The sequence below is a fragment of the Anomalospiza imberbis genome, chromosome 18, assembly GCF_031753505.1.
Source record: "Anomalospiza imberbis isolate Cuckoo-Finch-1a 21T00152 chromosome 18, ASM3175350v1, whole genome shotgun sequence".
Classification (NCBI taxonomy): domain Eukaryota; kingdom Metazoa; phylum Chordata; class Aves; order Passeriformes; family Viduidae; genus Anomalospiza; species Anomalospiza imberbis.
In genome coordinates, this window is record NC_089698.1 from 12,211,564 (window position 1) to 12,237,420 (window position 25,857).

Consider the following 25,857-nt stretch of genomic DNA (forward strand, 5'->3'; position numbering starts at 1 on the left):
TACCAGGAATGTATTGCCCATATCATGTATCATTATATGGGCAATACATTGCACATATCTGTGTTTGTACACTCTGTGTTTGCCTGGTTAAAATATTTTATTTTGGACAGATTTTGTCATGTTTGATATGTATTATTATTATTAGTAGTAGTAGTAGTAGTGGCTTGTTGCCCAAAATTAGAGAGCAGAACCCTGAGCTCTGGGTTTCTCACTTTGCTCCTGTGGTCAGAATATTTTTTTTTTAATTTTTGAGAACTTTCATCCATTTAGACACTGTTAAACCCAGTGGATTGCTCATCACAGAGGTATGTAAACAAAAGGCTTCACTGAAAGCAAATCAGCCTCCCTTTTCCCCTTTGTGATCCTGGCTTTTAGTTGGGATACGTTTTCTGCTGAACAAAAAGTGAAAATCCTCCTACTTGGAGGAGCCTGGCAGCCAAATCCATGGTCTGACACAAAAGTCCAGTTCTGACTCCCTGTATCTGATACCACTTTTTCACTGGTGGGGTTTTTTGCCTGACTGAATCATCTCTCCTGGAGGTGAGAGCTCCCCATCCCTTTGCTCTGGGGAAAAGGAGCCTCAGCTCAGCCCTGCCGTGGGTGCAGGGGGTGCAGCCTGTGCTGCCCTCTTGGATTTGTTAACTGGTTTTAAGCTGTGTGCAACCAGTCTGTTTTGCAAACCCAGTTCAGCAGTTATTTACCTTTTAAGCAATTAACATAATTACCATTATGCTAAGAAGTAATTTTGGGAAGTTCTGCTCTGAGCCCTTACGACTCCGTCGGGACAGTTTTAGTCGGGACTTATCTTTCTGATGGAAGCCTAATTGCAGTTTTGGCTTTGTGTAAACAAACAGAGGCGGCTAATTGTTTAGGCAAATAGCAGATTAATTTAAATATTCATCCCTAATAAAACAAAAATGGTCCCCATTATGGTACTCATTCCCATGGTGAGGAATATAAATATTCAGTGGGAGTGCCATTAGACAGGGATCTTAAGGATTATCTGCATTATTTCACATCGGTAGCACTTTCCAGATACCAAATAATCTTTACAAAAGCTACCATAAATCAATTTAAACTCATTTAGCTACCATTTCACTATGTGCAGTTTCATTACCACACTCTTGCTTCACCTCCTCTGGGACTGGGGAGGAGTGTTTGCAAACTGGCAGTGGTGCCCATCCACAGCTGTCTGTCAGGGCTTTTATGTCTCCTTCGGAAGGAAGAGCTGCCATTAATCATTTCATCATTAACGTGCTCCTCTGCAAGGGAGGCTTCTCCAGCCCTGCCTGTCACGCTGGAAGATTGCTTCTCAGCTCAGTGCAAAGGTGGCCCAGACGGCTCCAATTCCCTTCTGTTCCCTCCTGATTGCCTCAGGTTGCTCTTACTCAGATTATGATGCTTTTAAATAGAGAACTGGGGAGCCAGGCTGGCAAAAATGCAATTACAAATATGTTTTCTTTTGACTTACACTTCTTTAGGATTTGCATTGTTTAGCTTTTCTCTGTGGTGACCAGGGACAGGAGCCAGGGAAGGGAGCTGTGTCAAGATGTTTAGGTTGGAGATCAGGAAAGGTTCTTCACCCAGAGGGTGCTGGGCACTGCCCAGGCTCCCCAGGGAATGGGCACGGCCCCGAGGCTGCCAGAGCTCCAGGAGCCTTTGGACAGCGCTGCCAGGGATGCCCAGGGTGGGGTTGTTGGGGGGTCTGGGCAGGGCAGGAGTGGGAGTGGATGATCCCTGTGGGTCCCTCCCTGCTCAGGATATTCTGTGATTCTGTGAATCGTGCAGCAAAGTGACTTAGAATTGGAGTGTGGGTTCTTCCTCACTGGTTTGGGGGAATTGAGGGCCTCTCTATAGCAGAATGAAATTTCAGGTGTCTGTTTACATCTGATCTCCAAACATGGAAATATGAGAGAAGTCAAAGAGTCAAAGCAGCTCAAGGTAGCTGCTAATGTTATTGGACAGTGGAAATTAGCAATAGAGCCTAGAATCACAGATGGATTTGGGTTGGAAGGGACCTTAAAGCTCATCCCGTCCCCCTCTGCCATGGGCAGGGACACCTTCCACTATCCCTGGTTGCTCCAAGCCCTGTCCAGCCTGGCCTTGGACACTTCCAGGGATCCAGGGGCAGTCACAGCTGCTCTGGGCACCCTGTCCCCACCCTCCGAGGAAGGAATCCCTTCCCAATATCCCATCTATACATCCCCTCCTTCAGCTTCAGGCCAGAGCACATAAATTCTCCTGTGAGCCTGTGGCCAGAGGAGCCACAGCATCCTGAAGTTCAAGTGTCCTGCCCCCATCTCTTCCCTGCATATTCCTTTGTTCCTCCAGCTCCATTTGCAGCTGTTTAAATGCTCACTGAAGGTTGTGTCAGAGGCTGAGCTAACCCTGGTGCCCATTTCCCTGTGCAGGCACTGTCAGTGTTTGGAGCCTGCTGCTGGGGCGGGAGCCCATCCATCACTTCCAGCACAACCAGCGCATCCAGGCCCTGGCGCTGGCCCCGGGCGGCGCCGCGGTGGCCACGGCCTCCGGCTTCCAGGTCAGGCTGGAGAGCCCCGACGACCGAGGATTCTGGCAAACCCCAGGAACCTTTGAAATCCAGAAATTGGTGAGTCTCCAGGCTACTCTGCTTTGTTCAAGGAGCTCCTGATCCACTAATTATTGTTGGTAGAATTAGGATAGTTCTTATAAAAGTCTTACAGCCTGAACTAGATCAGGGCGTTACCAGCTCGAGGCTCTGACTTTGGAGCAGGCTAAGGGGTGAGTCTTCCATCCCTGAAGAGCAAGGGTGAACTGCTGGCTTAAGCTAGGAGTGAAAATGAACACAAGTCCATATGGTGCAGGAGGTTGGCTGGGTTTAATTTTTTTTTTTTTTTTTTTGTCAACAGTAAACTAAGCTGGCTCATTTTGAAAATCAGTTTTCTCGCATAGAATTGGAGCTGAAACTCCAGGTCTCATTCCAGATCCACACTATCTGATTAATTCTGAGGCAGGATATTGCAGGCAGCCTAATAGTGTCACTTGTGAAGCTGTAACTACTCATGCAGCTTCTTTAGGTTGCACCTTCTGTCACTGAAGTTTTGAGAGTTGTAATTAAAACTCATTTTCTGAAGTTTTGTTTTCTCTCGGAGTATCAGCATTTGTTTGAAAGGGGAAGGAAGTGTGTAGGAATAATTGAGTCTTGCAGCCTCTCTCCTGTAGGAGGAAGCTGTGCAATTAAAGGGTGTGAAGTGATTTAAACCCCTCCTGATGAATCCCCCCTCCAAAGCTAAGTCAGTCTTACAGTTCAGAAATAAGCTTGATGCTTGGCCTTTGTGTGGAATTAATCCATAACTGAGATGACTCGGGACACACGTGAGTGGTTTGTTCAGTTCAGCATGTGGCATTAGTGATGCAAAAGAACTTTTGACTGTATTAGAATAAATTAATATAAAAAATAAAAAGTCTGCTCTTTTTAGGTCAACTTCCTTAATCTGGTTCCAGATGTCACGGGGAGCCCAGTGGCAGTGGCAGCTGCAGAGGACATTGTCTATCTCCTGAAGGCAGAAGATCCTGGCAGAATTCTGCACTCTGTCTATGGTCAGCCTGTCACCTGCCTCGATGTGGCTGCTCACGAGGCAGCCTTTGGCATCAAAACCTTTGGCTGGTTGTTGAACGAGCCCAACCAGGTATTGTAATTATTTTATGATAAAAATAAATTATTTTTATTTTTATACCTTTGTAATTTAAAGAGAAAAGAGTTCATGCTGAGGACTTCTTTCCCTGCTCTCCAGTTTTTGAGAGTAGACAGAAGACAATGCAATAATCTGATGCTGCTTTGTGTTCTTCTGTGGGCTGAAGTGGGGGATTATTGTTCAGCTGTGGGAAATGATTTGTAGAGAATTTTTAAAGTTTTGACACAAGGTTTACATAGTATGTGTCTGTACGTAAACTTTGAGATAGGAAATACTGACTTAGAAATACTATGGAATAAGATAGATATTGTTGAGAGAGAAATAGGACTAGAAACAAGTTTCAAAGGATGGTTTGATAAATAAGATTAGATACTTCAAAGAAATAGAATTATGAAAAATATATTGTAGTAAGACTTATGAAGCGTAATTTTAGATTATTAGTTTTAAGACATTTACAGCAAAGTGTAGTAAAAATAAGTAAAAAACCACTTGTACTATATTGTAATTAAGAAATAATTAGCTTCTAATTGTGATTGTGTAAATTATAGTACCTGTATTGCCTCACCCTTCACATGAGACTAAAAATGGAATAGAAGTTTTTAAAACACCTCTCAGTTGCCCCATCTCTAGGTCAGAAAAAAACATAATCTGACATTCAGCCATCTGACTTTGCAGCCTCTGCTCCTCAGCAAGGCCCAGCTCAGTTTATGCTGCATCAATGGCATCAGGGGGAAGTCATCTCAAAAAACCCACCTAAAAACCCCAGTAAAGAACCCAAAATCCCAAACCATCCCTCAGCCTCTCTGGCGAGGGATCCTGAGCAGTGTCAGGCAAATGAGCACCCTTAGGAGGAGGGTGCTTTTTGTGCTGTGATCTTGAGTATTTGGCCAAACTGTGACGAGATTTTGGTGTTTTCAGATGCCTTGGGAAGAGTTCCTGTCTCTTTCCTGCACCTTGCCTCCCTTTTCCACGCCCTGGTTTCATTCCATTTTTGTGTTACACTGAGGCTGTCAGCAGTGAGGGAAGGAGGGGGCTTCAGGCAGCTGGAGAAGGGAGCAGGAGTGGAGCACCCACTGCAGACCACTGTGGAATGGAGTGTAAAAATGCAGGATTTCACTTGGCAAGTGACTGGAATGGGAAAGCTTTATTTAGGATTTCCTCTGTAAGGGATAAACGTGTCCAGCTGCATCTCATTCCCCTTAAAACCCCAGTTCACCATAAATACCTCGAGGGCTGAGATGCTGCGAGCTGTGCTGTCTTTATTCATTCCTTTGCTGTCCTAATCCAGCTCTTTTCCCTCCAGAGGTGGGAGGTCAGGAGGTAAAAGTGCCTCATTTGGGGGCATTACCCCAGTGATCACTTTTGTGCCTCATAAAGAACACAGAAAGCTCCCTAGGCCCCGAATGCCGCTCAGCAAAGCCGGACATCTTTCCTAATTTAGTCCTGAGCTGCCTGGCTCTTGCTGGCAGATTGTATTAAGCCTGGTGCATCCTAATCAGGGAGATGGGCCCAGACGGCCAGGGGGTGTGACAAGGACACTGCCTTGGCACTGCTGCTCCGGCTGACATCACGCCGGAAATTAATTACTGATGTCTATTATGATAATGAGCGGCCTCGCGCAGACGTGAAGGGACTGTGCAGCGGCTGATTACGCTGGGCACACGGTGACAGTGTGGCTCTGGGAGAGCTCCCCGGCCTGGAAATGGAATCCTGGAGGGTTCCAGCCCCGTTGGCTGCTGCCTGTGTTCCTCCCCAGGTTGGGGTTTTCTTTGTTTTCCTCTGGGTTATTATTTTCCTTCTGGCAATCCCTGCCTAGTAACCTGCTTCCTGATGAAAACACTTAGGGAAGCCATCTTTTTCCTCCCTCTCTTTTTTTTTTTTTAATAATTTTCTAATTTTAGCCACGTTTGACAGCAGAGCTGAGATCTGAGGCATAAATTTTGTGGGAACTTTTATGTTGGAGAGGAGGAAAACATCAAATCCGTGGCCTAGACTTGGCTCCTGTCAGATGAGAGACACCCGTGCAGGAGGGAGGGGAGAACAGAGATGCTTCATCCCTGAGAAGTTCAGCTTGCACTTTAGTAGCACCAGACAACCTAAATATGATGCTGTTTCTTGAAAGTTCTTCTGCTTTAGTGCTCCTGGAACTCTTTTTTGAAGTTAAGCTATGAAAGATTTTGTTGTTTCAGCTCTGTTAACTCAACATGAAATCTCTCCAAGTCCAAATTCTGAGATCTGTGCTCCCATCTAGGCTTGTCTAGGGCTAATTACATAGCCCAGATAATGACCCATGTGGGAAATCCTTATTCCCAGGGCATCCAGGGGACATTCCTTGAGGGATGATGATGTCAGGCCAGTGACACATCCCCTGTGTCAGGGAGCCCCGTGGTCACAGAGCTGCTGCAGCACCACCAAGGCTGGGCATTCACCTGTGGGAATTTTGGGTTTTTAAACACCATGGGGGAGATTCAATCCACACACTGGCTTTGGTCCTCTTCATGCCAGGATCTAAACCTCGTAAGGAGGCAGCAGGACAAATGTTAGGCTTGAGTTCATCTGGTTTCTGATGCAATCTGGAGCTTTTCTCATATCTGGTGCCTTTATAACCTTCCCTGAATCTGCTGTCAGGTAAGTCTGGTCTCCTCCTATAGCTCAGGTGAGCTTTGTGGATTATTTCTATGAAATTTAGAGGTGTTGGTTCTCCTGAGATGAGGGGAAATATCCTAAACCACAAGTTTCTCCTGTATTTCAAATTCTGTTCAAAATTTTTAACACGTTCAGTAGTTCTTGGGGATATGAGACAATGAACAAAGGAGGCTTTGGGGTTTTTTCTACCAAAGAGGCTTCATACAGCATGCATGAGGATTTTTATTACAGATATTGCCAGGCACAGTTCAGGTGTGGGTTTGGTTGCTTTGTGCACAACCGTGAGCCTGATTCCAGGGCTGGTGGATGGGGAAGAGGGGAGGGAAGAGATGATTTTACAGCTTCCAGCTCCAAGGCAGAAGGCTGGATGTGCTGAGATCAGCCCTCTCGGGTGCTGCTTGTTCATGCTTTTGCTTTTGCAGCTCTTTGGAGCTTTTGATTGGCTTGTGCTTGAGGAAAGGTGTTCAACCTCACCTGGCTCCTCTCAACAGCCATTGAAACACTGCCTGGGTTTGCTCCTGGATTTCATGTTTCCATGGAATTCTTCAGCTGCTCGGAAATGTGAGTGTATCCAGTGGAATTAACCAGTGATAGTGAGTGAAAACAAATTTTAAATCACAGAATCCCTGAGTGGTTTGGGTTGGAAGGGATCTTAAAGCCCATCCAGTGCCACCCCCTGCCATGGGCAGGGGCACCTTCCACTGTCCCAGGCTGCTCCAAGCCCTGTCCAGCCTGGCCTTGGGCACTGCCAGGGATCCAGGGGCAGCCACAGCTGCTCTGGGCAAAAGTAAATTCTCCTTGAAATTGAGTTTCATACTTTACAGTCATTTTTTGATTATATATTTAATTCATGGTTCCTTTTTGGGAGCTTTTACCTTATTTTAACTAAAATCCTTCTAACTGAGAAACCGCATTGTCTTTTCTGGTGTCAAATGTCTCCAGTTCTCGTGGAGTTCTCATGGAGTTCCAAAGACTTCCATTTGTTTAATCTTAGTTTTTCTTTTTTAAAAAAGTGGGATTTTTCACTTCTGTTGGCCTCCATGACCCTTGTAAAGAGCCCAGTTTTCAACATAAATCCATCTTTATGAACCCTTGTTTTCATACCAGTAGAAAGGCAGGGCTTGCTGGTGTCTGAACAGATGGAACTTGCCCAAATGTCTCTCTTTGAGGAGCTGCAGGGTGTTAGCAGATCTTTGGAGGTGTTGAAAGGTGTTTTAAATACCTTTTTCTTTATAAGTTCTTTGGTACCACGTGAGAGAGGAAGAGCTCTCTGAGGAACTGAACTATTACAAGAAAAAGGGACCAGCAGAGAGTCCAGAACTTTTCCTTGTCTAAATTTTGCATAATTTCTTGATCAAACGCTCTAAGTGACCAGGAATAATTTTGCAAGTTGAAATAAATATAATATGAAATAAATAATAAATAAATCTATCCCTTTCTATTGGCTGACATTAAGGACATTCTGCTTTTCCCCCCATGTTTGTGCTGTAGTGTGAGTGCCTCAAAATTGGCACGATGGCTGAGGTGGGTGCCTCAGGTTTGGAAAATACAGCTGCTAGGATGTGCCATGAATATTCCAGGTGATGAAACCAAGGGATTTAATTCAGCTTTTAAGGTTGACCTTGCCTCCCTTCTCCATGGGAGAAGGCTTCCCTCAGGTTAGGGAACACCTATCCCTGGGCCAGAGGGGTCTTTTGAGTGTGTGGGTGGTTCTGTGGGTAAACACAGCATCCTCCCCACGGGCTCTGGAGCTCTTAGCCACGAGTCAAACAAGCCTGGTGACCCCATTCCAGTCCTAGCAGACATCTGCCCACATCCCAGCCCATCCCAGGCTGGCAGAGCCCCGGGGGCTGGCAGTGCCCAGGGCTGCAGGTGCGTTGGCAGCGCCAGCGCAGCGCTTGGCTCCCCTTCTTGCCACCAGCCTGAAGCCTCACTCTGCAACTCCAGGCACAGAGAAACTTCAAAGGGAAGAGCAAACTCCTCTTGTCTTTAGCTCTGTGTGTGACTTGTGCAGCAGGTGTTGGATGGGGAGGAGCAGGGAGCTGCTTTTCAAGCTGGATTTGCTGGGAGCTGTGCTGCTTTTGGGTTTTCAGGCATTGCCCAGCGCATGCGTCTGCCAGGAAAAGTCACCTTTAGGATGGCATGAAAGTCAATTTTCCACAAGCTCAGAGAAGCACTCGAGTTTCCAGCTCCCCACAATGACTTATATCTGGCAAGAACTTGAAAAATAGTCTCTCTGGCTGATTGTCAAAAATTACATCATATTGGAGTAAACTGCTTTTAAATCAAACATCCATTATTCATGGATATTAACTGCTTATTTATTTATTTATTTTTTAAACTGGCTGCTTTGTGTTTGATTTACTCTTTTTCTTCCTCTCTGATTGTCTGTCTGTCTCCTTCAGCTACTCCTTTTAAATCTTAGCTCATCTTGAAATTTATGGAGCCAGAACACTTATCTGTGTGCACAAGTATCAGCGTGCTGACCTTGCATTTGTTAACAGTCAGATTGTTTTTGTTGTTGTTGCAGTGTTATGTGCCATATTTACAGTAGGCAATCCAATACATTTGCACTGGGAAACTGTGCCCCTGGGGCTTGTAAACTTTAAAAATATTCTTGTTTTCCACATCACTTTAGAAATAAAATCCAAACTTGCAGCAGTGTGTACCATATGTTGTGTTTAATTTGATGAGTTCCCCCACAAATGCATATTCCTGCTTTTGTAGGTACCCTCTGGATTGGATGGGTTTGACCTGGGCAGAAAACAGATCCCTTTTTATTTATGGTGGACTTGGAATTTCACAACCCCTTTTTCATTGGCAATATTTGTATGTGTTCAGGCAATGTTTTTTCCAACTGGCAGAGGGCTGGACAGAAGCAAAGGGGAGAAACATAATCTGAAAATAAATGTAAATTCTGTTCTCAGGCTTGCTGCTTGATCCTCTGCCACTCTGAGCAACTCAGGGTGGTTCTGTTTACTTGAAATGACAGAAACCTCAATCCTGGATGTTTTTTTCTGAAAAAGTGCTTCTGTAATGGATCCTGTGTGCTGTTCAGCGAGGAGAAAGATGTAGGGTTTGAGTGTGGTTTTACAATGTGCTTTTTGCTGATATTTATGATCCTCCCTCCAATACTGCATCTAAATAAGACCCAAATTCAGAGAATAAGAATAATAAGAACCAACACGCAGAGGGATTCAGCCAGTTCTGAGACACAGCTTGGTCTCCAGCTGCCCCACGCTGTTCTTGTGGACAGGAGGCAGGAATGGGCTGGGAAGGGAAAGGGAAAGGGAAAGCAGCTCTTCCCAGAGCAGGCGTGTGCTGGCTGCCATCCAGGACAGTGGGATGGACACCCCAGCTCTTGTTGAAAGTACCACAGGCTCTTTGATAACAAGTGCTCAGGGATTTGTTGTTTTAATGTTCTGTCCAAAAGAGACATCTCCAACAACACAGCATCCCAAAACACCTGCTGGGGTTTTGGCCACGCATGGAAGAGTTCCATCAGCAGCATTTCCTTCAGTTCCTTGGTTTTTCTTGGAAGTGTCTCAAGCAGAGTGCATCGACCACGCTTGACCTCACTTAGCAGCGAGATGTAACAAAGCTCACAGCTCAGCTCTTCTGGCTCCAGAGCCTTTAATTCTTTGGGAATTCATTTCAGGCATCTTTCACGAGTTCTTGGACAGCATTTAAAGAGAGTTCCCTGTCCCCACCACTCTGCAATTCTGTGCAGAACAGTAACTTTGCCTTTTTTCCTGTGCCTGGGCTCGTGTGTTTGCCGAGTTCCCGGCGTGTCCCTCCCGGAGGAGCGGCCACAGGCTGAGCCGTGCCCAAGTCACCCAGTAAAGAGGGGAATTAGTCTAATGCACTGCCTTAACAAAGGGGAGACTATGGGCATGAATAATTAATACCCCCAGTCTGTGGTGGTGGGCTGAAATGAAGTCCCATTTGCGCAGCCTTATTAAAAGAGAGAGAGAGAGGGAGGGAGGGATGGTAAAGGTCGTTAAGGGACTTGTAACAGGGAAAGGATCGCCTCGGAGATGGATAATGTGTTTGCTAATCTCCGTGGTCTTTAACTAAACAGAATGCTGGAGGTGCTCTGGCTATTCCTGGCTTGTTGAATTATTAAACATTCAGGGAGATTGTCTGGCTCTTGGCCAACAACTTGGACTTTTCATTTGGCCAATGTTAATAGGTGACACTTTTTATTTGGGGCGTTGGATCCCGGTGCTGCCTGCACGGGGTCTTTAATGCTTTTCCTCCCTGAGGTCCCAGAGGGACCAGGGCTGCTCGTTAGTGTGTTATCCCAGGGTTCTTCATTTCACACCCAAATGCTCCTGGTTCACTTCCCTCAGTTCAGTACCTATTAGGTCACTGGGCTTGGGTGTCCATTATAGGATTATAAATATCTTTAAAAGGGTAATCCCTTTGCAGTGTGCATTATAGGATTATAAACCTCCCAGAGATCTTATGCTTTATCTGCCCTTTAACACACAGGCCCTTATTTCAAGTCCCTGTTGACCAGGTATTTCCATTCTCTCTCCTTGGCCTTTGTAAGGAAAATCCTTCTTGCCTTGGGATATTACAGGAGAGCTCATCAGAGGTGTTCCAGCAACTTCAGAATTGTCATCAGTGTGCTTTTAAATCCCTGTCTCCAGGAAATTATTATTCAGACTTAAGCATTCTGAGTGCTTTTAGCTTCTTTACTTATCAATTGGTCAGGATAAGGGTTTGAAATTCATTTGCAGGTCATGGAACTGCTCTAGACAGGTTGAATTTCAAGATAGGCAAAACCTGGATACTGAAAATCACAGACTCTTCCAATGATGGGACTAATTGGTCAGAAAGACATTTATACATGATAAAATTAAAAAGAAATTTTATTTTAACCATCAATCTTGTTATTGCTGGTTAAAATAAACAATCTTTAAAAGAATAGAGATGGGCATGAGAAGGAATTGAAGGCGGTAGGACAAGATGATATAAGCTTTTCTTCCATTTTTGTGGGTGAGAGCCCTTAGATGCAACCACTTTAAATTGCTGGCTAGCTACAAGTTATGTGAGGAGAAGTAAGTCTTTTTTCCAGCTGCTGTTACCTGTGAGCTTTGCCACAGGGCTGCGGGCAGAGCAAATGTAACGTGGAAAACATTGCATGGGAATCTTCCAGTGCTCCATGGAAGCAATTTTTCATTCCAGCCTTTCATGGCCATGGCTGGATGTTCAAGTATGTATCCTATGTTTATAGCAGAGATGGGAGCTCTGGTCATTTAGATGAATTAATAGTTTATGGATGTTCACTGCAAGTATCAGCCCCAGGGGACTTTTAAGAAAGCAGCTTTTGGCCCTCTCCCCTCTGGAGTTTTAACATCCAGCTGGGAAGGGCCCAACTGGGAGCTGGAATGCATTGCTCCTGACCCTGTCCGTTCTTTCTTAAGCTGAATTCAGCAGTTTATTGTCTTTGTCTTTTGTTCCAAACTTTCCAAGGAGAAGTTTGGGTTGCCAGGCACAGATATTAATTTCCTTTGCACTGAGAACCCTTCGAGGTGCCTTTGCCAGAACATCATTATCTGTGGGTTTGGTTACTGAGCTGCTGGGAGCTGGGCTGAAGTGAGAACAGGCTGTAAACTGGTTTTTACCTCAAACACTAACATTTCCATGAATTTGTAGCAGCTTTTTCCTGTGGAAGTTTAAATTAATTTTAATTTAAATTTAACTTTTATGTCCTAGATTTTCCAACAAAGGTCATCTTTGCTTTGTTTTTTTGGGTCTTAAGGATGAAAAATGTTATGTTTTTTGAGACAGCTCCACAAAGAATAAACTGGGAGATTATAAATCTTAGGAACACCTAAGGAAGTTGGATGTGTTGATCCTAATAGGGAGCTGAAATATGTCTGAATTTGCCTGGGAGAATGGCAGGTGGAGGAAACCTGCAAATTCTGTCTCTTTTGCCCTGTTCCTCGAGATCTTTAAAGCTTCACTTTGGTTGCCCAAAGGCCTCCATCACGAAATGATCCTCTCCTGCTTTCTTAATTCACCTTTCAGATCTCTGAAATGGCACAGATAGGAAATAAAAGGCCAGGCAGCATCAGTGCTGCTGTTCTGGCAAATGTTGAAATAACACATCCAGATAGTGCAATATTTATTGAGCTGCACGTGGCTATAATCAGCAAATTAGAAGTAAAGAATATTGATGTGACATTGACATGGCCATGCTGATGTTGCCATGGAAGCTGTGGGGTTTTTCTGATGTTTTAAATGCCATTAACTCTTCTCATGTCACAAGGTTTCTTTTCATTTAAACAAGCATCACCATGAAATTTAATCATGTTTATGAAGTTATATAAGGCCAGGTGCAGCACTGAGCTCCACTGGGCTTTGGCCAGTGCATTTTTCTGTTTCTAAAAATACTTGTTCTCCTAAATTGAAAGCCTCAGGCAGATAGATCTGATCTGGCCCACAGGAAGGACAGCAAACGTGATTAAACTGATTGAGGAGAGGAGTGGGAACGGACAGGGAACAACTCGTGCTTCTCATCCAGGCTTTGGTTGAATCATTTCAGATGCTGCCTAAAATCAGAGTTGTTTTTCTGCCTTTCCCATCTGAGCTGCCACTTCAGATGTGACATTTCTGTGTGTGTGTGTGTGTGTGAGGGCACCCAGGCTCTCAGCAGGGCTGTGCTCAGCTCTGCCCTGCAGTTCCTGCTGCACTTGACTGGATCTGCCTCTCACTGTCCATCTGTCCAAACCTCCTCAGGGCTGGTGCTGTTTGCTTTTACTGCTCTCTCAAACACTAAAATTGATGAGGAAACCCTTTGCTTTTCCTGAAACCCCAAAGATTTCACCTGTGTGGTTTGCTTGAGAGCTGTGCCTGGCCATTCTGGGGGTGCATCCCTGCTTGTTGCTGGATCCCACTGGGAGACAAGAATTCCTTATTTCTGAGGGTGTCAATGCCTTTCTTCACAGGGGTGCATCTGTCTCTTGGTTCTGTTTTACACATCAAGAAACAAGTCCTGCAGAACACCTCTGGTGGTCACAGCTCTGCTTTGTGGGGCAGCAAAACGTTGTTGTAGTGCTCCTGCTGAATTCATGTGCTGTTTTATTCCCTCTCTGCCAGATCCTCCTTTACAACCTGGAAACAAACCAGTGTGTGACCAAGGTGGGCAACTCCATAGGTGACTTCTCATGTGTCAACCTCCACAGCAGCCCCCCCAACATGCTGGTGGCAGGCAACAAGGACAGAAGGTAGGTGATTGCCATCTCCAGTCTCCCATCTCCAGCTCCCTGTCCTACATCTGGCCCTGCTGGAATTGCTTTCTCCTCTCGTGTTTCCATGAAGTTGAGGAACAAACTATTAGGTAATAGTTGGATGTGGCTGTCAGTGTGCTTTGTCTGGGAAGCTCCATGGGAAGAGGAGCTTTCGGAGCCATTTGGTGGAGGCAGTTGGTGCACAGCCCAGCGAGACCACTTGGAATCTCTTCCACTTCCCCACCGCCACCCGCAAAATGAGTTTGGCATTTAAAAGCTCACTTTCTGATATTAAAAAATAACCTAAGGGATGAATCATGGAGGATGAGATGGGCCCGGCTGCCAAATGATGTCAAAAGTGTATTTCAGAACACTGTGATGTCCCTCAGGTGACAGAGAAAAAAAGAGACTTTCATATGAACGGATTCCAGCTTCTATTTAGCTGATTAGCAGCTTTCTCTTTAACTCCTTGGCTTGGGGAGTAGGATTTTCCCAGCTCAGTGTCTGCTGCCAGGAATGGCCGCGCTGGGAACAGGCAGTGCAAAAGGATTAAAGTGCTTAAAAAGACCCTTTGAGTCCAATTTTTAGATTTCCTTTTTTTGGCGAGTCGTTTGTAGGGTCTGATCCAGTGCACCAAAGGAGATGTGGGATGGCCAGGAGCCAGTCTCTAATGGCTCCTGCTTCCTTCCCTCCTCCTTTCCACACTGGGCACCAGGCTGCAGGTGGTGCTCTGCTCTGGTGCTGGGATCAGATTGGAAGGCGGGCATTTCCCTCTGCCAAATCCCAGACCTCTGTCCCGCCAGTGCAGCAGCTTGCAAAAATGATTATTTTGTCAAACAGCTTTTTTTTTCCTTCCCAGAGAATAGGGAGTGTGCGCAAGCCTCACACTTTCTCAGCAAGGAGGATAAAGGAAATAGCTGAAGTTTGACAAGTGGAATTGAATCCCTGGGAGGTTTTTCCTCTCTAAAAGCAGATAATTGATTTTGCAAAGCACCCCAGTAAAGTTACCTCCAGTTTTGATCTCCCGCATGATGACAGGAGAGGAGCTGGAGTTGATATCCCTCCCCTTTATAGCAGAGTGGGTGTCTGTGCCCTTCCCCTCCAGAAAGCTTTAGGGGTTTTCAGCTTTAGCACTGGCTGAGTTCAGGGGGTCGGATGTCACGAGAACAGCGAGGAGTTGGGGGTGAATAGCTGGGAAGGTAAGTTTGGCATCCAGGAGGCAGGAGCAGAGCATCTCAGAGGTCACATCCTCCTGTGATGCTGCAGGAAGGTGCTGGGCATCCACAGGTGGAGCAAGACTGGAATCTCCATGGCCACATTATGGAGTGAGTTTATGAAACAGGGACCTTGCCATGGGAGCTCAGGCTGCTGCTGACCAGAGGGAGCAGTTACTGCTTGAATTAAATACAGGCATTTCCCAATTTCACCTGAATCTGCCCTTCTTTTACTCAAAACCATGATTTTGAAAAGTAATACTCATGAAATGGTTTTGGTAGGACCTGTAAAAACTGTCTTTCCATCTGAAATTCCTGCTGAAGCACTGCTGATTGATTTGATTCCTGAGCTGTGCTTTGCTCTGGCAAGAGGCCTCCTCTCCTAGCAGGGAGCGTGTGCTGATCCTGCTTTTCCTTGGTGGGAGCTGGGGTGGAGAGGAGCGTTGGGAAAGCAAACATATGGCAAACCCAGAAAGGTGTGGATCCAAACATGTTCCATGCTCTCCTGAAGGCCAGGCAGCTCACTCCCAAGGCAGTCTGACAGGAGGGGCCAAGCCTGGCCTCCAGAACACCTCCCTGGAGCTGGGACGAGTCCGAAGTGCTCCCACTGAGCCCAGCTGTCCAGGCAGGACGTGCTGGGCCAGCTCTGTGTTACAGCATCACGTGGGATTGGCAAAACATTGTTCCTTTTCTTCCTTAAGGCACATCTGAGCAGCCAAGTGTGCCTCTGGTTCTCCCAGGGGTGTGCCAGCGTGGACACCTGCCTGAAAGCTGGGTGCTTCCTCAAGGGATAAGCAGGGCTCGCTCGGATCTCGGCTTCCAGCTGTGCTTTCCAAACAGGAGCAGCTTTTGTTGCTGGGAGAGCACACACAGGAGAATGGGGAGAGCTCCAGGAGTGAGCCCTTCCAAACACCCCGTCCTTTCCCAGGCTGGAGCCAGAGCTCCTCTCTGCTGGAGCTGGGGAGTGAGAAATCCTTGCCCCCTCACGCTGCGGGACGGGCTGTTGCACACGGAGCGTTCTCCAGTGTGTTCTCCTCCTTGTCAGATGGATGCTGCTCTGCTGGAGCTCTGGCCTGCTCTGCTGCCTTGTCTCTGAGTCCCTGAAATGTGTTATTTGTAAAATCATATGATGCAATCTCCGCTGGAGAAAAGGAGAGGAAGGACTTGCAGCACCATTAGGATCATAGCAGGGGTATGGAATGAAGTACAGTTAATGTGTTGGAACAAGTGTGGTTTGGCTTTTTCTGGAATTAATGTCTACCTGATGGGTTTGTTCCTGATAGTCATCAGCTGGGAGGAACTTGCTCTGGCTTCTTCTCAAGCCTGAGATCAGTATTTCCCCTTTCCTTCTGTTCTCACTTGCAGCATTTTTTGTTTATTTATGTACTTTGCTTTATCTCTTAATCTTGATAAATAAGGATCAAACTCCACACTCCTTTGTGATATGAGCGGGGTTTAAAACTTAACACCTGATCACTCTGACTGATATTGTGTCCTTGTGGCAGTGCTTGGAATCCTAAGGTCTTTGTCTGTAGTTCTGCTTCTGGCTAAGTCTTCAATTTATTTCTCTTCAAAATGCTCTGTCTGGGTGGTCAATAATGTCCAAAAATCAGATGTACCTAAAAACTGGCCACAGCCAGTTGCATTTTTGAAGCAAAGCAGATCCTGGTTGCTGGGTGCTTGCTTTGAACATTAGTGATTAAGTCAAGAGTATGAACCTGTAATTCCCTGTCTTGTCTTTTGAATTGCCACACATAAAATCTCCTCTGAAATATTTGCAATAATAATCCTTTCCTTGATCCTGGTAATAATATCACCCCTGGTCCATAGTGGATGGGGGTGTGTACCAGGGGTGGGATGGGTTAGCAGTGTGTGCAAAATGGGTGTGTCATGCCTCAGGCACAGAGAGAGGAGCTTTCTCCAAATTTCACTTCTAATTTATATCATAACTCATAGAATCACACATGGGTTTGGGTTGGGAGGGACCTTAAAGCCCATCCAGTGCCACCCCTGCCACAGACAGGGACACCTTCCACTGTCCCAGGCTGCTCCCAGCCCCACCCAGCCTGGCCTTGGGCACTGCCAGGGATCCAGGGGCAGCCACAGCTGCTCTGGGCACCCTGTGCCAGGGCCTGCCCGCCCTCCCAGGGAACAATTCCTTCCCAGTATCCCATCCATCCCTGCTCTCTGGCACTGGGAAGCCATTCCCTGTGTCCTGTCCCTCCATCCCTTGTCCCCAGTCCCTCTCCAGCTCTCCTGGAGCCCCTTGAGGCCCTGCAAGGGGCTCTGAGCTCTCCCTGGAGCCTTCTCCTCTCCAGGTGAGCACCCCCAGCTCTCCCAGCCTGGCTCCAGAGCAGAGGGGCTCCAGCCCTTGCAGCATCTCTGTGACCTCCTCTGGACTCTCTCCAGCAGCTCCAGGTCCTTCCTGTGCTGGGCCCCAGAGCCCTCTTTAGGTCCTGGAACCTGCAAAGACTCAGAAAGGTCCTGTGTGGTGGGAGAAATCTGCCTGAAGGTGATCTTTGATAGCAGAAGTCGGGGTGAAAATTCATAGTGAGGAGGAAGTGCCTCACTGGTTCTCCAGCTGCTGGCTGGCAGTGGCACTGCTGCTGTCCCAGAGGTGTTTCCATAACCCCAAATCCTTGTGCTGTCAGAACCTGTCACTGTTGAGACGTCACAACCCACAGAAGAGCACCATGCATTTCAGAAGGCTTCTCTGTGTTTAGTTTAACAGCGTGCTGTCTGTTACACCTTCTCAGAAAGTTAATATTTATTCATTGGCCACAACAAATCGGCACAGTGCTCACTGGCACAGAGTGGTCTCCACTGCTGCTTTCAGCCAGCTCGTTTATCTTTTCTTCTTTTCAGTTTCCGTGTCCGTGACCTTGATAGAATTCCTTTAAGGGACTCCTAGCACCCTCTTCTCCAGCTAACACTCTCTGCCTCCCACAGCAGCTGTCAGCCCCTTCCACGAGAACCCACAGGCTGCGTGTCCAGAGCTGTCTTTATGAGTCAAGGGGTTGAGCTGGGAATGCAACTAAGATAGTGAAAAATAGATGTATATTTTAACCAAGAGCTTAAATGAATTAAGGGGCTAAGTTAGAAATGTAGTTAGCAAAGTTCATATAGAACTTAACAAGGAAATTAATTGAATAACTGAAACAAGGTTGGGAATGACAGGTGGTATATAGAGTATTGTGAGAGTGTAGAAACCATAAATACCACTGGCTTCTAAGAATGAGAGGAGGTTTGGATTGTGACCAGCAGGCCAAGGAGCCCTGCCAGCTTGACATAGGTGAAGAGTTTAGCATGAGGAAGAGGTTTTACTTCCTCTTCAGAAGCCCACTGACCCAATTAAAGGGGACAATTGCACAGCCATAATGGACATTCAGATAATTATAATATGAGGCGAGTTTGGATGTGACAGCCTGGTCAGAGAGAGAGAAGCTAGGTAAGTTTTCCCAGAATCAGTCTGGAAAGCTTTAGGGAGCTGGAGATAAACTATGATAGCCAAATATTAAAAACAACCTGCAGGTGGTGTTTTTCTAATAATCTGTTTTTCTGTTTTCCTCATAAGATTGTTTACAAATGGGTGTCTTGTTAATTAGCCAGTCATGTGAAATGTATTGATTAAATGACCAATCAGGTCCACCTGTAGCAAACTAAGATATAAAAGAAGAGAGGATGAACTAAACGAGGCTTTTTGCCACTTTGCCTTCTACTGTAATCTGACTGCCCTCATCTCTGAGTCAGTGGTGACAGGCGAGAGCTAATGTTTGTGTAAAAGCATCGTAGAAACAATCTGAATATGTAAAACCTTTGTGGATAAATAGAGAGCAGGAGTTTGTGACTTTTTGCACATGGCTTTGAGAGGTTCTCCCCATGTGTCCAACACTGTAATAAATATCCAGGAAAATTCACAGAATCACAGAATGACCGGGTCGGAAGAGACCTTCAAGATCATCGAGTCCAACCCAGCCCCAACACCTCAACTAAACCCTGGCACCCAGTGCCACATCCAGGCTTTGTTAAACACATCCAGAGATGGTGACTGCACCACCTCCATGGGCAGACCGTTCCAGAACTTTATCACTCTTTCTGTAAAAAACTTTTTCCTTATATCTAACTTAAATTTCCCTTGGTGCAGCTTGAGACTATGTCCTCTGGTTCTGTCAGTGCTGCCTGGAGAAAGAGACCAGCCCCACCTGAGCACAGCCACCCTTCAGGAGCTGTGGAGCGTGATGAGGTCACCTCTGAGTCTCCTTTTCTCCAGGCTAAACAATCCCAGCTCCTTCAGTCGTTCCCCGCAGGGCTTGTGTTCCAAGCCCCTCTCCAGCCTCATTGCCTCCTCTAGATGTGCTCAAGCGTCTCAACGTCCTTCCCAAACTGAGGGGCCGGAACTGGACACAGCACTCAAGGTGTGCCCTCACCAGTGCCGAGTACAGGGGAAGGATGACCTCCCTGCTCCTGCTGGCCACACCAGTCCTGATACAGGCCAGGAGCCATTGGCCTTTTTGGCCACCGGGGCACACTGCTGGCTCATGTTTAGTTGGCTGTCAACCAGTACCCCCAGGTCCCCTTCTGCCTGGGCACTGTCCAGCCTATAATGTTGCAGGGGGTTATTGTGGCCAAAATGCAGGACTGGGCACTTGGATTTATTAAACTTCATCTTATTGGACTCTGCCCATCCCTCCAACCGTTCCAGGTCTCCCTGCAGAGCCCTCCTACCTTCCAACAGATGGACACACACTCCCAGCTTAGTGTCATCTGCAGATTTACTAATGAAAGACTCAATCCCCTCATCCATGTCATCAATAAAAACATTGAACAGACCTGGCCCCAGCACAGATCTCTGAGGGACACCACTGGTGACTGTCCCCAGCTGGATGCAGCACCACTCACCACCACTCTGGGCCGGCCATGCAGCCAGTTGTGGATTAATTAGCTGAAGATTTGTCTGTCCATGCTTCATTTCTCCCTGTTTCCCCCAGGGTGAGGGTGTTTGACCTGCGGCGTGGCGAGGCTGTGTGCTCCGTGCATGGCCACCAGCTGGGAGTGTGCGCCGTGCAGATGGACGAGTGGAAAATGGTCAGCGGAGGGGAGGAGGGCCTGGTGTGTGTGTGGGACCAGCGCATGGCCACCAAGCTCTGGGAGATGCACGCCAGGTAACCTGGGCTGGGGGAACCCGGGGCTCTCAGGGCTGGAAGGAGGATGTGGCACTGAGAGAGTTTTGGGGGAGTTCTGTGTGGTTTGGGGACAGGTTGTCTCCTCACCTGTGTGTTTCTCAGGGGGCCCTTCAGCTGTTGGTGCCTTGGGAAGGCTGCCCTAGAGCAGAGGCTGCACAGAGCTAAAGAATAAAGCAGGGATTTATTAAAAGGATCTCCTCCATGGATCCACCTTGGGCAGCACCAGAGCCCAGCCAGGGCTGCACCCAAGATGAACCCCAATGGTCCCAAAATGCACGAGCGCTCCCGGGGGCTCTCACTGTGATCAGCTCTGCTCCATTGGCACATTGCAGTTCATTGTCCCATTCCAGCTTTAGCCCATGCAGTCCCATCCTGATTGTTTTTCTCTCTCCAGCCCACGTTGTTTGTGCTCCTGGGCCTGAGATCTGGATCATTTGTCCTTGGTGCCCAGCTGGAGCAGGAATTGTTTTGTGTCCCTGCTCTGTGAACAGAGCTCACCATCCCCTCATATGAAAGCTCAGAAGTCCCCACTAAAGCAGCACAGAATCTGAAAATATAAAAGCTAAAACCTTAGGCATCACTGTCATGGCCTTTTTACTCATCAGCTGAGTGTTCCAGTTGGTGTTGGGGAGCAGGGAATTTTGGATTTTCCATGAAGTTCAGTCAGTGACTTCTCCCTGCCCCATCCCCAACCTGTATTTAGTTGTGGAACGTTGGGTTTGACATGCTGGACTGGCTGTTTTGAGAGGGACTGGTTCTGGCTGTCTCCATCCAGTGTATCCATCACAATCCCTGTGCTTCTCTTCACCTCATCCACACATTCTCCTTATGGTGAGGATCAAAGCATTTAAACTCATTTAAATATTGAAATATCAGTTTGTACTGAGCACAAGGAGCACAGTACTGGAAGTACAAGCAGAGATCAGCATCCTGGAGCTGGCACTTTGTACAGCTAAGTGAAGATTTCCTGATCAAAGCACAATTCCCAGGCTTTGTCTGGATAAAGACTTGAGCATTTAGCCCCTTGTAAGTCTGAGTGATATCCATAAAATGAACAGATAAATCCTGATTTCGTTTTTTTAATTATTTTTAATGCATCTTCCCCAAAGAGGAGCTAGATGAGGTATTTACAGCCAGGGAAGTTTAAGCTGGAGTTGTCATTGATTAATAGCAGGTATCACTTTGTGTGTTGACCCTGGGAATGATAAAGCCTGTTGTGATGTGGCTGATGCATTAAGGACAATATTCCATTGATTGTCTCCTTGGCATGGTCATTAGTGCTGCTCCAGGAGGAGGGCAGGCAGGGCAGGGCTGAGCTCAGGGATGTACTCCAAGTGAAACCATTAGATGAAACAGGTAGAAAACAGTGTTTAATCTATAGAGTAATCAGAAGGGATCACTTCAATCAAAAGGCTTTCCTAGATAAGGTGTGTGCTGTTATCCCTGCCTTTGGCCCCCTGCCAGGAATGGAACACAGGAGCAGGAGCTGAGGGAGGTGACAAGAGACACATTTGGGGTGTGGAGATGAGCCATCCTCAGCTGAGGAGAGAAGTGACTCCTGCTTGAACACAAAGTGCTGGTCCTGGCTTTGGGCTCAGTTATTCACCAGTGGGAGGGGAAGGAGTGAAGACCTGACTTGAGTGTCCAGAGAGGGGCACGAGGATGGGGAAGGGTCTGGGGGAGCAGCTGAGGGCACTGGGATTGTTCAGCTGGAGCAGAGCACGCTGAGGGCAGAGCTCCCCAGGGGCTGCAGCTCCTCCTGAGGGCAGCTCCCATCTCTGCTCTGGGACAGGGACAGCACCCAGGGCATGCCTGGAGCTGGGCCAGGGCAGGCTCAGGCCGGAGATCAGGAAAGGTTCTTCCCCCAGAGGGTGCTGGCACTGCCCAGGCTCCCCAGGGAATGGGCACGGCCCCGAGGCTGCCAGAGCTCCAGGAGCCTTTGGACAGCACCGCCAGGGATGCCCAGGGTGGGGTGGTTGGGGGGTCTGGGCAGGGCCAGGGGCTGGATCAATGATTCCTGAGGGTCCCTCCCCACTCCATGGCACAAACAAGTGCCTTATCGTGCATTTCTAAACCAGCTCAGTGCAGGTGTGTGGGGTGTCCTTCCCCTTTTCCTGGGAAGCATCCTGCCCAGCCCGCATCCCTCCCTCCCAGCCGCTGCTCTGCCAGCTTTCCAGCAGCATGTTCTGGCCTCCTCGTGTGTTCTGGGAAGAGCCCACTAGATGGGGATAGAAGATGTGGGATGTGCTCCAGGCTGGAGGAGCCAGGAGTGCAGATTCCCAGCCTCTGGCCGCGGGGAGGGCGCTGATTTCAGTCGCTCCGTGTTTATTCCAAAGCCTTCCCAGCACTCGGATTTTGGGAGTCCAGTGCAGGTGGCCGCTCACCCCGTGCTCTGGGTTGTTTTCCAGACATCCAGTGCGCCACGTGTGGTTCAATTCCCACAGCCTGATCACTGCCAACATCCCCGAGGAGAAGAACCCCCGAGGCTCCAGCATCACCGAGGATGACCCCAGCTTGCACCGAAAGTGAGAAACCAGCCCTCAGCAATCTGCTTTGTTCTTAAATAGCACCCTGAGCACCTGGGTCATCACCCAGAGCACTTACAGAGAGGGTATAGCAGAAAAAAAATAAAATTAAAAAGAGTTTAAGGGTAAGGTTTATAAAACAAGCGATGAATTGGCTCTTGATTTGCTTGAGCACAAAAAAAAAACCAAAAAACTTTTTTTTCTCAGCAGGGGAACATAAAGTCCACTGAAGCCAGGCAGGGAATGCAGCCCTCTCCATGCTCGAAATATTAGTAATGCTGTCTCCTCCTAAAGGAAAACTACTGGCATTTAAGCTGCAGGATTTGGTATTTGCATCTCAAATGGCTGTTAGTGCTAATTGAACTATCAAATACCAATGTATTTATCTTCCCCCGTGCTGGAGAGCCTGGAGATGTTTCAGCAGATGACAGTCACGTCTCTGCAGGGCTGGGGGAATGATTCAGCAGCCCGGGGAGGGTTCCTGGGAGGAGGCAGGAGGGAGCTTTCCCTGTTCAAAGTGCTCAGCCTCCCGCAGAGGGGATGGGGGTTTTCATCCAGCTCCTGCAGCATCGCCTCTTCAAATTCAGATCATTTTTATAGTGATTCCTGCCTCTGTCTGCTTTCCCACTGAGGTGAAATGGTGTGTCCTGGTTGTTTTGCACACAGGTACCGCGGGGTGATTTATTCCTACGAGTTCTCCGTGGACCAGCTGGCCGTGGACAGCGTCCTCCCCATCTGCCGCTCCTCCTACGATGAGGTGTCAGGCTACAACTACAACATCGGCCTGGCAGTGCCCTACGACAGCATCTAGAGCACTCCTCGGCCTCTGGGGCCACCAGGGCAAGGGAAAATCCATGTGGGACAAGCACCCAAGAGCTGGTGTGGGCTGCAGAAAGCCCTGGGGATGTGAACCCAAAGAGGGCAGGACTGCCCCAGAGCACCCTGCTGCAGTGTGTCACTCTGGACATGTCCAGAGGTCCGGCCTGGGGGAGTGGAGAGGCTGAGGAGGGAAAGGGAGCACTGCAGGGTGAACAGAAATATTCCTGCTGCTTGTGGGAAAGATGCTGCAGGTCCCATCCTGGTCAGGAAGCCAGAGTGGGACACTGAAGGGGTGGGAGCTCTCAGAGGAGTTCTTGCCTACCCCAAGAAGGAAAAAAATCACCAAGGACTTGGAAAAAGCATGTGCTGAGCCACGTGCTTGAAATGTCTGTCCTGGTATTGAGCTGCTGGTTCTTGTTTTCCTTGGAGTGCACTGGAATGTGCCTGGGAACAGGACACCAGGACCATGCACAAAAGGTGGCTGGGAGAGGGATTGGGATGGAGAGAGGGAGGGGAAGGTTCCCTAGGCCAGGCTGGATGCTTGGGAACTCAGCAGGGCACACACACATCAAAATTATTTTAGAATGAATTATTTTTTTAATTCTTTAAAATCCTGGATCAAATGTTTTCTAATTGTATGTGTACATCTGTCTGTGGAATTTTGTTCCTGAGCCTTTTAGGGTGAGCTGACAAAGGGCTGGCTCAGGTTGTCAGGTGTGTTCTTGGCTGGATCATGTCCTTCCACAGCACCTGGAGGGTTTTCAGTGCTGTCCTTGCTTCTAAGCTGGGAATTGATCATGGAACAGGAGGGATGAAGTGGCCAGAGTGCCCTCCCTGGGTGTTGAGCCCCAAAGCTGTGGGGAAGCACCAGGTGAGGGGCAGGAGGTGCTGATCACGTGGAAACAAAGAGTGAGGCTTTACCTTAAGCACAGGTAGCACTGACAGACAGGTAAAACCAGTTTGGGGAACAAAAGCTCCAGTCCTGCATGGATCTTTTTACAGATTTGAAATGATTTTATTGTGATTTGCCCTTGTAAACTTACTGGTGCAAACCAAAGCTGTGTCAGTTCTGTTTAAATTGAGGTTAAGTTTTAACTTAGACCTTTTTCCCTGGGTTAATGGAATCAATGTGAAGTGAGGGAGAGGTGGAGGAATGTGCCCAGACCTGCAGGAGAGGGGCTGGGCTGGCACTTCACCCCTGGGCAGGCACTGAGACAGCCCTGCAGACAGCTGGGTTTCACTGCTTTTCCTTCTTGGCTTGGGGTGGTTTCTCAGGACCCCTGGGCCAAAATGTCACAGTTTAGGTTTTTAAGTTACCTTTTTCCATGTGATAGATACACAAAAAGTGCAAGGGGCAAAGCCATTCTGTCTGACCAATAAATTTAATCTTTCATAAAGCTTTGGTCTTCTTCTTTTTTTTTTTTTTTTTATTCCTCTACCCTTCTGGGAAGCCAGCTCCCTCCCTCCATTCCTGGAAGAGCAGGAAGTGTCATGGATGCACAGTTTGGATAAGAGTTCAGCTGAAACCTGACAAATAAATAATGGTTTCTGTAGCATAAATGACTGGGGGTTGCTCCAGCCCTGTGCCTTCTGCGATGTGCTGAGCAGGGAGAGCTCCCATCTCATTGTTCTCCCTTCCCCTTATCTCGCCTCATTATCTGGGAACAGCTTTGTTCCTCATCCATCTCCCTGCTGCAAGGAGCAGATAAGTTTGTGCGGTGCCCTTTTCCCGGAGTGCTCCCCCGCGTTCCTGCTGCTCCCTCTGCTCCTGCCCCGCCTGTGCCCGGCTGCTCCCGTGCCAGGCTGCTCCCGTGCCAGGCTGCTCCCTTCCCCTGCTGCTCCCGTGCCCGGCTGCTCCCATGCCAGGCTGCTCCCTTCCCCTGCTGCTCCTGTGCCCGGCTGCTCCTGTGCCCGGCTATTCCCGTGCCCGGCTGCTCCCGTGCCAGGCTGCTCCCTTCCCCTGCTGCTCCCGTGCCCGGCTGCTCCCATGCCAGGCTGCTCCCTTCCCCTGCTGCTCCTGTGCCCGGCTGCTCCCGTGCCCGGCTGCTCCCATGCCAGGCTGCTCCCGTGCCAGGCTGCTCCCTTCCCCTGCTGCTCCTGTGCCCGGCTGCTCCCGTGCCCGGCTGCTGCGGTGCCCGGCTATTCCCATGCCAGGCTGCTCCCTTCCCCTGCTGCTCCCTTCCCCTGCTGCTCCCGTGCCCGGCTGCTCCCGTGCCAGGCTGCTCCCTTCCCCTGCTGCTCCTGTGCCCGGCTGCTCCTGTGCCCAGCTACTCCCGTGCCAGGCTGCTCCCTTCCCCTGCTGCTCCTGTGCCCGGCTGCTCCCATGCCAGGCTGCTCCCGTGCCCAGCTACTCCCGTGCCCGGCTGTTCCCGTACCCGGCTGCTCCCGTACCCGGCTGCTCCCTTCCCCTGCTGCTCCCATGCCCAGCTGCTCCCATGCCAGGCTGCTCCCATGCCCAGCTGCTCCCGTGCCCAGCTGCTCCCATACCCAGCTGCTCCCATACCCAGCTGCTCCCATGCCAGGCTGCTCCCATGCCAGGCTGCTTCCTTCCCCTG

The 25,857-nt window shown here is 48.4% G+C and overlaps 1 protein-coding gene across 1 annotated transcript in view; it reads left to right on the forward strand.

The window, feature by feature from the left end:
- The window catches only part of FBXW8 (F-box and WD repeat domain containing 8), a 58,287-nt gene extending 33,588 nt beyond the window's left edge, over positions 1-24,699 (forward strand). The window contains exons 6-11 of the mRNA XM_068209144.1: positions 2,412-2,608; positions 3,459-3,668; positions 13,431-13,558; positions 19,764-19,937; positions 22,367-22,483; positions 23,150-24,699. Of these exons, the coding sequence (XP_068065245.1) occupies positions 2,412-2,608; positions 3,459-3,668; positions 13,431-13,558; positions 19,764-19,937; positions 22,367-22,483; positions 23,150-23,294 (971 nt within the window). The 3' untranslated portion in view covers positions 23,295-24,699. The remainder of the gene's footprint in view (positions 1-2,411; positions 2,609-3,458; positions 3,669-13,430; positions 13,559-19,763; positions 19,938-22,366; positions 22,484-23,149) is intronic.
- The last annotated feature ends 1,158 nt before the right edge of the window (positions 24,700-25,857 follow it).